Source organism: Urocampus carinirostris, chromosome 1 (genome assembly GCF_059441175.1).
Source record: "Urocampus carinirostris isolate Australia breed hairy pipefish chromosome 1, RoL_Ucar_1.0, whole genome shotgun sequence".
NCBI lineage: Eukaryota > Metazoa > Chordata > Actinopteri > Syngnathiformes > Syngnathidae > Urocampus > Urocampus carinirostris.
The window spans coordinates 23,901,462-23,914,341 of NC_142349.1; the positions used below are offsets into that span (position 1 = coordinate 23,901,462).

General features: G+C 40.7%; 1 protein-coding gene across 2 annotated transcripts; it reads left to right on the forward strand.

Moving 5' to 3' along the window:
- The first annotated feature begins 4,681 nt into the window (after positions 1-4,681).
- Positions 4,682-11,972, forward strand: LOC148374006 (neurogenic differentiation factor 2-like). 2 transcript variants are annotated; one of them, XM_088331128.1, is made up of 2 exons: positions 4,682-5,032; positions 9,553-11,972. In XM_088331128.1, the coding sequence occupies exon 2, from the start codon at positions 9,560-9,562 to the stop codon at positions 10,637-10,639; it is 1,080 nt and encodes a 359-aa protein (XP_088187254.1). In that variant the 5' UTR covers positions 4,682-5,032; positions 9,553-9,559; the 3' UTR covers positions 10,640-11,972. The 2 variants fall into 2 exon arrangements, with proteins under 2 accessions (XP_088187254.1, XP_088187246.1); XM_088331120.1 differs by having other exon boundaries at positions 5,029-5,169.
- The last annotated feature ends 908 nt before the right edge of the window (positions 11,973-12,880 follow it).

Here is a 12,880-nt window from a genome sequence, read left to right on the forward strand (position 1 = left end):
TACAGTACATGCTGTTATGATTACACACGAACCAGGAAGTAGAAGCCAGATTTCTTCTTCGGGGCTCCACGATAATGCTGAGAGAAGCACAAGGGAAAAAATAGCTACATCACGTCAAAGAATGACTTGCAGTTTTATTCATGTCCAGGGAATGTTGACAAAACCAGGCACCACTCGCAAAGCACCCACTGAAGCTGTATTTGCTAATTAGCATGAATCAACCAGAGAAAATCCATGGTAATTTTACTTAAAACAACAGCCATGGACATTAAAGAAAAAACTAAAAACAAAACATATTTTAAAATAGCAGCTCTTTGACTTTGCAAAAGTAAAAAGCTTTAGCTTCTTTTTATAATAGATATGAAATCTAACGTCAAAATTCCCAAACTCAGTTAAACATTTTCATTAAATAGTATAAATAAAAAGCAGAAATACTTTTACATCAACAGATGAATAATTATATTTTATGTTTGTACACTATTTTTGTCACTCTCCAGTCTGTATGGATTTATGAGAGGCCAGAGTTAAATAAGCCTAGTGGAAATGAAATCATTTGTTGTTTTGCTTTTTTCTCTTACACCCGCACAGTTGATAAACTCTACCAGAGATTAAATCTTGGTGAAGGAAAAAATACTAGGGACCCTTCAGTAACCATTTTTGGATCAAATCTTACATTCCTGTATCATAGTTTAATTTTGAACCTCCAAAAAGACAACAGCCCTTCAGCTAAGGCACACTTTTAATGCCAATAATTTACGGTTCCAGCCCGGGTCAGAATGCATTTTCGTCCAAGTGGCCCGAACGCTGAAATGAGTTTGACACCCTTGAACTAGTGGTTTGGTGCCAAGTATCTATTGTCATTCTCATAATGGTTAGCCTGTACTGCTACTCAACCCACTGGTGGCTTTATTAGCATTTCAGGGATGGATTCTAAGCTGCTCCACTGCTTGGCCAGCCTGCTTGGAGCCAAATGCTGGCCAAAGCGGCTCTGTTGACATACAGCATCCATTTTGGCAAGGTCACCTAAGGTTGTCGGGGATCTCCCTTTGCCCGGTCTCCTGCTTGGCACAGTGTGACTGAAATAAGCTTTGCTGCTCTCTATTAACACTATTTACGATTACATCCATCTATTTTATTCCACCTATTCATAGTCAGGTGGTAAGTGAATCAATCCCAGACAGCAGGAGGCTTCCAGACCAGATGCCCGAGCCACCTCAGCTGGTTTCTCTCAACAATCAACTCTTATTTAATCATGTGATCATTTTCACCAGGCACGCATATTTCCTAATCACGTCTTTGAAATTACCTGGGTGTTCTCTAATCATCGCTCTGCTTAAGTATGGTGGTCCATAATGCAAGATGTGTTCATCACGCATGAATGTGGAGGAAGATCAAAGTCCCCAAAACCTGATGAATACAAACACACACACCTAACACAACGTACACTCTCGCTTGCTGGTGTGCTTCCAGCTCTTCATCCCCACATCCCAAAAGGGATGGACGAGTTAATGAACGCATCATCACAAAGAATGCAAGCCTTCCCTCTGCTCACGCTCGCACACACGCGCAGGGGCGACCCAGACAAGGACGCAACAAGCGCAAATCGGAACGCTTGTCGCCAGCCAAATTGGATGCCATTGGTCATGGAGCTCATTTCTCTCGCATTAACTCTACTAATGTGCACTAAATAGAGATGTCAGTGCAGAGACAGACAAAACGCAGGCCCGCAGGAAGGAATGTGACTAGCTTGTGTGCCGGACATCATACCCTCCCTTCAAGTGGGCACACCTGTAGCCCCTGTCATCATCTTCATCCCTCGCGACTCCTAAAATGCCCAAATGAGCCTGCTATGTGCTACTAAAGTCGCCTGTATCAAAAAAATCTCTTCGCTGGGAGATCTATTCAGACTCGTTCAAATAACTGGAGTCAATATAGAGCCCATTTGCTAACGGTAGCACCTAACGAAAATCAAGTGAAAAGTTTTGGAGATTGAATTGTCCTGTTCTTATTAAACATTGTCTTCCGTTATGTGGAGTTAGTCACTTGCTACTGAGTGGAATTGCAGGAAGCTAGCAGGCCTCCACCCCCAAAATATACCAAATACGCTTGAAGTCTTTGAGCATAAAAAATAAATTAAAGACAATGATTCATCATTTGAAAGCTAATTTTATGATATTACAGTAGATAGGTTGCTTAGCAATACTATTTTTGTTACTAACCAAAACACAGGCACTCACAGAGACTGCATTTTCAAGATACACAGACTCATTTCTAAACCCAGTAATTTTCGAAAATAAGATTGTAATTTTATTTTATTTTTTGCTTGACATAATACTACACATGTAGGTTTGGACAGCCTTTCCCACACTTTTCATCTCAAGTCAAATTTTATGTTAAAAATATTTAAAAATGAATGCCTGGCACCAGTTTTACGTTTGTTGTGTTTTAAAGCTTAAATTAAGTAAATTGACAGTATAAAATTGTTGTTGTCACCGTGGCTCAGAGAGTATACAGATTATTCATTTTGGTTAACAATTTTGCTGTAATTTGAGATTTTACTTTATTTAAACCTTTTTTTATTATTTACAATATTTTCCTTGGGCGTTGGTTTGTGGTTATGTGCCAATAGAACAAAATAAAGCTTTACTATGTTCGAGCTGTTTTTCTAAAATCACAAAATAATTAGAATTAGCTAAATTATGTGCAACAATTGTTCTTAATATGATTTATTTGATTAGCTTATGCATTGCTAAAACTGGTTTTCTAAACAAACTATGTTATTAGATATATATCCTTATATTTCCTCAAGAGCAGATAACTAGTACAAAAAAAGAAAAAATATTAATCTGATGCCACATACTAATATGAATGAAAATTAGTTACCCGACTGGTCACTGTAAGAAAGCAACTCTGATGAGAAAAGATGTTTTTTTGCAAAGATGAAAATGTCCAATAGCACACAAGACAAAGTCTCACAGCACACTAATGTGCCCTAGTTGAAATGCACTGGGTTAGATCTACTGTTTTTGAAGTGCAGCGGTCTCCCAACATCCAAAAACTCTTTCCACAGACGCACAAAATGGTGTTCCCCTACTCACCCGTCCTTATCCCAGAATAAAATAGTTTCCTTTAGTAGCTTTTTTGTGAAATGGGTCAACGGAACAAAATGCCAACTGAGGCCACATTCATCGGCATAGCATCATTGGATCCAATTAGGTAAATAAATAAACAATATGCCTTCTGCTAGGGCGGCCTTAATGCACTTCTAATGCATTCTCCAACAACCACCCACCCGCACTGCCCCACCCCACCCACCAGTGGCCGCAGTGTGGCAGCCTGCACCTTCTCCACTTAATTGATGTAATTGTACGATAAGCCGCCTACAGTCTTATGCGGACGCTAAACTGATTAATCGCTTGTGTTAATATGATTTAATAGCGGTTGATCTGCTTAATGCAGTTAGCCATGCAATGCATAGCTACTCATAAAACACAGTTTTGGGAGTAAAATGTTACAAAGTAACGCGTTCCTGGAACGCATCTATTTTGTTGGTCACGAGTATTGTAACGAGTTAATAATAAGAAAATGCAACTCAAACGTTGTTACAACACTGTGCATTACTCTACTACTTATAAAAACAGTTAAAGAGTTTAAACTCCATTTAATTGGTACCTCTTCAGGCAGTCAGGTCCATTACCCTACATGTCAAAAAATGATGGTGTTCTTCACGCAGCTTTTTTTCCTGGAAAGACATTCCACTCTCCCAGCCCAGAATGACATTGGATATCAACACCCTCTTTTACAGGCAGTCAAGTCTATTACCCCAGATGTAAAAACTGCCAAAATACCAGATTTTTTTGTTTTTACTGAGTCAGCAGCTTTCCCAGAATAGACATTGTACTCTCCCAGAGCAGAACAAGTTTGACCAGGATCAGAAAGTTTCACAAGCAACCATGCAAGTCACTCGAGAGCTGGAAATGCCCCCATATAATTGACTCAACACTTTTGGTTTTGGTGAATCAGCTTTTTTACAAGAAGTACATTTTCCTCCTCCAGGACAGAAAATAACTTTTCGACACAATGTAATTTAGACAGTTTGAAAGTCAACTCAGCACTTTTAGTTTTGTTGACTCAGAATATTTCCCAGAAAGACATTCTAATCTCTCAGGCCGGAATAAGTCTGGCCCGAATCAAAATATTTTACAAGAAAGTATGTCAATCTAGGAGTGAATGACCCAATACCACCCGAAAAGGGTTTCGTATCTTAACACAGGTGATGCTGTAATGGCGGACAGCCAATCTAGCTTTTAATGTGTCTATTTGTAAGCAGTTTTAAGTAGCTTCAATGTGATTATATGCAGTGATTTGCAACTAGATATATTCTTTCAGAGTAACGTGCAATTTTTGGGTCTCAGTAATCTGGGGCGCTTACGTAGTTACTTTTAAAGTGAATTAACTGGTAAAGGTAATTACTTTTTTTCAGTAACGCACCGAACACTGAAAACAACTAAACTTTACCGTTAACATTTTTTGGTGAGTAGCATCATTTTATTTACTCGTCTTCTTTTTTCACAATGCCTTTGTGCGCGATAGTGCGGTGACAGATGGCAAATCCCTCCTCCTCCTGCTTTCGCGCTCGTTCTCCATCTACGTGGGCTCCATCCCTCTTGCAGTCTCGACCGGCCCCACCCCTCCAGGGAGGCCAGATCCCTACGAATACGGGCGCATGTCAATCAGAGGGCCCCTCATGTGATGGCTCTCACCGCATCGCAGCCTTCGAACTGGTATCTAACCCCGCTTTTCATTCTCGCTTCCTAGTTCACTCTCTTTCTCGTAATAGCCTCTTTTGGGGAGGGGCACCCAGTCAAGGAAGAGCGACGCACGCACCTGCACGCCAATACGGAGCGACCGTGCCACTTTGGTCTCTGAAGATGGTGGTCTGAAAAAAAACTACGGGCAGCCCCCTCCCCTTTTTTTCTTGGCTACCGGACTCCAACCCCTCCCATCACGGAAGAGGAGCTCACAAGCGCAGGTGAGTTGCAAGCAATCGTGGAGACCGACAATTGCACCATTTACGGATGCCCCCGAACGCAACCTTAATTGGAATTTTGCGACATGGAAACGAGCTGAATGTTTTGTCCATTCGTCAAATCTAATTCGTGTTCATGGGTAAGCAATATTTCTTTGTAAAGAATAGAGAGTGTTAAAACGTCATTAAGCAACATCCTATTTGCGTGGGTTGAATATCAACGTCTTTTTTCGTGCGGCGGGTCCCGAGCTCCCGACAATTTTCATTTTGAGGAACGTTTATTTGCAATTGGCGGGGAATTGAGAGCCGCGAGAAATGGGGAGGCGGATTGGCATTTTACACTGAAATCTGAAAACAAGGGATCTGATTATTGAACAATGAATCGTATCAATTATCTAAGAAAAACAATTTATTGATTATTTGCTATATATTTTGCAGATTTTGTCTATTTGATGGTTTTGATGAGTTATCATTAAAGAAAAAGCATCGAGAGAAAAAAACTCTACAGAGGTCACCTAAAACAAGGCATATATGTACAAAGCATAGAGCGTGTTAAACGTCTATAAGCAACATCGAACGTGCGTGTGTGTGAATATTTTTCGGAACTGCAGTTTCTATTAAAAATCATTAAAACATTGTGGTCTGATTTTTAGAATGGAATCGAATATAATGTATTGTCATGATATCAAGTGAAATGCACAACGAAAGTAAAATGTGCCATCCTGATGGTGCAAGAACAGTTAAGAATATACAACAATCTAAAATAATGAGGGTAAACGTATAAAATATAAGTCACTACTGCACATTTCCGTCCAAGTGTTTTTGAGGGTTTTTCAATCTATTAGTTCTAGACGTGATGGTCCTAATTCAGTGATAACCAGGTTGTATTTTTTTAGAAGTAGAGTTAAAATACGCGTAATCAACCACTAAAACATCATGCCCGTGAGAAATCAAAAGTTCAAACATGTATTGTCCAATGTGCAAAGTGTCTTTCACAATTTTATGAGCTCTCTAACCGAGCTCAGTTCAGTTCATCGGGTTATCCGTGTTTTTTTTTTTGCGTGCAATCGAGGAAAGAAAAGCATTACATTAGCGAGTCTCTCTGACAATTGATTTGCATCTTCTCCTGCCGCATTTAAAGTCAACGCACACGTTGCGGGTCCTTCATTAAATCACAGCCCACGGCCCACTTTTATATTTTTAACGAGCCCTAAAAGCCCGACAAGCTTCACCCATCCATCTGTGACCATCAACGCTCATTGCACGAGCACGCAGTCACACTAGTTTCATGTTTTTGCATGCTTGGCCTGTTAATTGTTTTTGCTTCAAATTGCTGAGACGACATGAAAAGACTAAGGTTTGTGATGATAAAATGTAGACCACATTTTGCCCCTGGCGCGTTTCTACACACAACACACACGCATTCGGAAACATGCGCATTCGCTTTAACTGCCTAAAGGTGTTCGACCGTCAAACATTATTGCTAAATGTGAAATACATTTACGGAGTTAATTATTTATGTGGTGAAAGCTTCATTTAATTTTAAGTTTTCCTGCTAATTTGAGGTCAAAAGTATGTTTTTTAATCACGCTTTCCTCAAAAATAAAACAAACCTACCTGTAATTGTTTCCTCTCTACTTTAATCACATTTTCGTTGCAACAATTATGAATAAATTCACAAATAAAAATACTGCTGACGTTAAACGAATTGCTAACAGTTTAGATTTTATGAAATGGGATTCATAAAATTATCAGGAGGAAAGACAAAGCAATAACAAAAAATGATTTCTTAATTGATTTGTATTGAATAATCAAATTTTATAGTATGATTAGGCCTCTCAGAAATTACAAGATTTAGGATGATCCAGAAGGTTGCTATGATGTTCCTTGCTTTGGCGTTTTTACTATTTAAACACACTCTTGCACACATTTTCTACTTTGACCTAAGACCGATGAGTCTCACATAGGCACATGGAAGAGGCCGCGTCGCCCCCACCTGCGTATGTGACCTACAAGACAGTACAAGACTAGGTACTATCTTAAATAGGATGGACTTCTTCCGCAATTTCAGGTAAATATAGTTAAAAGGGAACATGAAGTCTCCTGGTTCTTATTTCTAGAATTCCAACATTTAAGATAACTCAACTGAGGCTTAAGCGAACATTTCACCCTTAATATTTGGAGTCATTTTACAGGAGGCGAAACACCCAATTAGATTAGGAAGGAAAATTGTGGTGGGGGAGATGAGGTCCTTCTGTCGTCCAGTGACAAGACGTGTCCGGGATGAATAGTGTTGGAATGTCGCCAGGATGCATGTGGGCGTCCTAGCTTCCCTCCTCCCTTTCTCACCCACCTCATGGGACCTGTAGTGAAAATACCACCCCCCATTCCCCCCTCCCTCCAACTACCACACAACCCCCTTACGCTGAGTGTGACCACAAGAAAATAAAATTTACAAATTCTGGTGTGTAGTGTCCACTGGTTTCAGATCAGGGGATGTTGTAATGGTGGTCTTTGATTTGTGATTAAGGGCTATACAAATACATATGATTTGACCTAACATCGGGGTGTATTTTACAGTAATTGGCGTTCCTTGGCAGATACACATCTTGATATATCAAAAGGTTTTGAAGTGTATTTAGCTCATTTTTTAGTTACACTCAAGGTCAGTTTCATCGCAACGGTTAGAGCTCATACCTCACGGCTCCACTGACAAGATTTATTCCAATGTCCATTTGTTTCTAACTCATCTCTGACTCCAGCAGTGGCCCATTGTCTCTGCCCAGCTTCCAGAATCCGTCATTTTCCTATCACGTGGAAGCTAAAAGCAAAAACAGTTTGAAAATTTAAATTTTGCAACATTTTTGTCTTTCAAGTTGTTCGGTCTTTTTTCAAAAAGCATGATCTATTTTCATTGCAACCTGAGACCAAAACTCAAGACTACTCTTGTATTTTATATGGAGTCAAACTTATTTTGCCTTAATAATCATATTTACCTTCCTGATTGTACTTGGTTATTTTCCTAGACAATGACATAATAATACAAATTTGGCTCCCTGTAACAACTCAGTCCAAACGTAGCTCCTCCCCAAAATTGTTCTGTAAGTGAGAAGCATGGCACGAACCAAGTTGTATAAGTCGGAATTTACCATTTTAACAAAGCTTTAGTGCCACAATTTGGTGTTTTACAAAAATTCAGAAACACACAATTAATGACAGCATCAGTGAGTTTTAAATGTGCTAAAAATTAACATGTTTTAAATGTGATCTGTGAAGGAAATAGTCTGTTATTTTCCGAGCAGGACCAAGTTATTTTGAAAGATTGTCTTATATCAGGGGTCTCCAACATGGTGCCCGTGCGTACCAGGTAGCCCCCTAAGAACACCTGAATAGCCTAAGGACATGTACTGAGCCTATATAAACTCTAGCTCTGAACATTATAACATGGTTATAAGATAGTAACAACATAGTAATAACATAACAAGATGTTCTTTTAGAAATGCACGTCAAAAGCCCTTCGCGCTAATAAGTAACAAAAAGCAGACCTCAAATTCAAATCTATCTCTCTATCCCTCTATCTCTCTATCTATCTAATTCCTAATTACTTTATAAATCCCAGTTGGTATGGGGTAGGGGTGCGTTGGGGTGGTTATGATTTGGTAGGGATGCCTTTAAGTGTGTCTTTCAGTGTGTGTGTGTGTGTGTGTGTGTGTGTGTGTGTGTGTGTGTGTGTGTGTGTGTGTGTTAAATTTGACTTATAGGCTCTGAAACGGCTAAACAGATTTTTGTGAAAATTTACACGGTTGTACTTTAGGCCTCCATGAGTGTATTTAAATAGGTTTTGTATCAAGGCACCAGCAATAAATACCACCAAAATTGATCAAAAAGGCCTCACATTGCTGGGCATTCTACATGAGCGATGTTGTTGGGGCTGTGGTTTATTGAAATGCGTTCATTGCCTTTGCCCTTCGAACCCAGCCAGTACAGGTATAGATGTCGTTCTTTGGGTGGGAGAGCTGGTGAGGCGGGTCGTAATTATTTTTTTTATAGCCATTCGGTCCGGGCAACTCTTGTCACTGGCAGAATGGGAAGCCCCACTACGGCAAGCTGTTACTTGGCCATAGAGGGACATTTTTGGACGAGCAACACGTCGGCGTGTGATGCTCCATTTGAGTTTGCACCGTTTCTTTTGTGGGCTCTGGAATGGTCAAACATATTTTCGGGAAAATTTACACAGATGCCCTTTGCGCCCCTACAAGTGTTTTAAGTTGCCCCCACACACACCCCAATAAATACCAACAAAATAAACATGGCGGTCATGCTGCTTGTATTGTGTATATCTATATTGCATGGACAACTTGTTTATGTCTGTGTCATATTTGTCCTCCCACAGAAACCATATAATTTTCCATTAACAAACATTTTTGAAAAAGCACTAGGGAGCACCAAAGAGCCGCAGGCAGTTCCAAAGCCACTTGTTGCTGACCCCAGGCTTATGTTATGTTCTTCTCTCTCCCACACAGAGGCAAAATGTTGACTCGACTTTTCAACGACCCCTCGCTGCTGCCCGACGTGCAGAAATATCCAACCTGGGCGGACGACAGCGACGATGACAAGATGAACGACGAGGACGGGGACACGCAGGACAACATGGAGACCTCCTCCGAGCTGCAAAGTGGCAGCCGGACACACTCGGAACACGCAGGCGAGGACGAGGAAGACGATGACGAGGAGGATGGAGCAGAGGACGAGGACGGCGAGGACTTGGAGGGGGAGCGACCCAAGAAGAGAGGCCCCAAGAAGCGCAAGATGACGCAGGCCCGCATCGAGCGCTCCAAGATGCGGCGCATCAAGGCTAACGCCCGCGAGCGCACCCGCATGCATGACCTCAACTCGGCCTTAGACAACCTACGCAAGGTGGTGCCCTGCTACTCCAAGACGCAGAAACTCTCAAAGATTGAGACACTTCGCCTGGCCAAGAACTACATCTGGGCCCTGTCGGAGATCCTGCGCTCAGGCAAGCGTCCGGACCTGGTGTCCTACGTGCAGACCCTGTGCAAGGGGCTGTCGCAGCCCACCACCAACCTGGTGGCCGGCTGCCTGCAGCTCAACTCGCGAAACTTCCTGACAGAGCAGCAGTGCCCCGAGGGGGCCCGCTACGGTTCGGGCTCTTTTGCCATGCATTCGTACCCGTACCAGTGTGCCCGTCTGTCCAGCCCGCACTGCCGCCAGGCCTCGAACTCGCACCCCTTGGGGGCACACGGCTATTGCCCCGCCTACGAATCGGCTTACGGTGCCGGATCCCCGGAGTACAACAGCCCCGAGTATGAGGGGCCCCTAAGCCCTCCGCTGTGTGTCAACGGGAACTTTGCCCTCAAGCATCAAGGTGCCGCCTCACCCGACCACGATAAGGCCTACCACTACTCTATGCACTACTCCGGCCTGCCTGGCTCCAGGCCGGGCGGGGGCAGTACCCACAACTTGGTTTTTGGCTCCTCGGGTGCCCGCAGCGGCATTCACTCGGAAAACGTCCTGCCTTATCACGACATGCACTTGCACCACGAGCGCGCACCTGCCTACGACGAACTCAATGCCTTTTTCCACAATTGAACCCTGTCGGGGTAACCCAAGCACCCCCCCTCTGCCCACAATCTTCAGTTTGAGAACATTTATTTGCAATCGTCAGGGAATTGAGAGCTGTGAAAATGAACAGATTGGTAGTTTACACTGAAATGTTTCAAAAAGTGCACTGATTATTGAACAATCAATTATATCAATCATTTTTGAAAATTGATTTATGGTTTATTTGCACTTCTTTGTTTAAAGTTCTGGAACATTCCCAGAATTTCAGCTTGTTCTCCAATTTCATTTTTCCTTCATGAAAGTATGCATTGTTGTGTTGAATCAAAATGAAATATTTGCTTTTATTGTGAGAAAATTATTTAGCACTTTTGCCTCTTTCTGACGTTTTACACACCACAATCACAACGTTTATGCACATAATATGTATTTTGCAAACTGTTCATTCAGTTAGACCAGGGGTCTCCAACCTTTTTCAGGCTGAGAAATACTTTGTGTAACTAAACAGTGAAAAAGGAAACTAGTTTGATATACATTTCTAAAATATCAACCTCACATCTTATTAGTATATGGTTTTATGTTATGTCTTATTAGTATATGTTTTATGTTTTTACCAAGTTTATTTTTAGAAGTAGGGTGAAACGGACTCAGTCAAACACACACAAAAAAAAAATTTTACTTTAAAATCACTATGTACCAGCACTGGTGAGCTATTTTCAGAACAGGTCTGTGGACACCCCGACTGTCCTTGGGGTGCACCCCGGTGCCTACAGGCACCACGTTGGAGACCCCTGGGTTGGACAATAAAACATGTATTTTTCTTTATTATCCAATTGTTCGTTTAATGAAAAGATCAAAGCAATCAGTAGTTGCATTCTTATTCCGAAGCAAAACACAAAAAACAAAACAATGTACTTTATATTTGTGCTTTTATCTAATTGCTTATCAAGCATTGGCCACTGGTGAATCGAAGTAAAATGTACGCTATTTTTCCGCCATTTTTATGCCTTTTCTTTTTTCAAATTTTATTTACTGACCAAACGGTTTGCCGGACCTTTTTCACTTCTTCGATTTTTCAGTCAAATATTTTGCCTGTCACCTATGCAAAAGCACACGATACCATTTCCTCATTTTCTCACTATTTATTCCGATACTCCTTTAACTGACATACTTGCTTTTATTTAATAAATTATGTATTGTTGTTGCTGTATTTTTATTTATTACCCCAAGCACCAAATTAATGTGAATAGTCAAAATAAAATGAAGGGATACCCGATCTGTTTCTTTATTAAATTCAGTCTCTACACTTTGTATCCAATGTAATTGTGTGGCTAACAAAATAAAACAAAATGACAAACTGCAATTGTGTAATCTCATTTATTCTCTATTACTTCTCAAAATGTAGACTTTGTTTTATTGTGATCGGGTTTTAAATGTATATGTATCATTCTGCCTCCATGTAGCATTCACCTTTCCCTACATGCGCGAGGCACCGAAAGTGAGCATGCACTTCACGTTTAGCTGATATTTGAGTATTTCGCAAAAGCTTAGTAAAATACGATCTTGTGTGGCAGTTAACTTTGGTGTCGCTTCCTTCCCCAGGCAAAAATGTTGCTGCCCAATTTTAGTGTATTTAAAAGCGCAATGACGCATTCAAGGTCAACAGGATAATCTGTAAAATTGCACATATGACTCAAGGACACGTTTTCTTAATAAAAAAGATGATTGACTTGTGTTTGAACACATTTAACAAGTTTTGAAATTGTTCAGTTCAATTGTGAATTACCTCTACTGTGTTACCTTACAGTCACTTGTTTAACTTTATTATCATAAAATTAAATCGAAACCGTGGTCAAGTTTTGTAAATATAACGTGAAATTATTAAATGTAATTGATTTACGCCAACTAGACTTAATTGAATTGTCTTTATCGTATCTGATAACAACGAGGTAAACATCGTATGCAACGAGATTAGACATGGCACTCCGAGGTCAACATGTAATAAACTCTTAAAAGAGGGAAAAAGATAAAAGACTATCAGGATAAAGGGCAGAAAAAAGTGTTTACAACGTTGTACTTAAAACTGGCCCAAGTTATAATTGTAGTGCAATGAAAAAGAATAGAGCATCTTAAAAATTGTACAATAATAAGAAGTGCATCACCATTTAGCAGCAATAAATCCCTCAAATAAGACACATGGTATATATTTTCACAGTTTATAAATAATCGAGGACGAATAGAAAAACAAAACGTTTGCCGCACACACCCCTG

Bases quoted from the DNA above. Each gene is read 5' to 3' on its own strand.
- LOC148374006 (XM_088331128.1), top strand. From the start codon at position 9,560: ATGTTGACTCGACTTTTCAACGACCCCTCGCTGCTGCCCGACGTGCAG.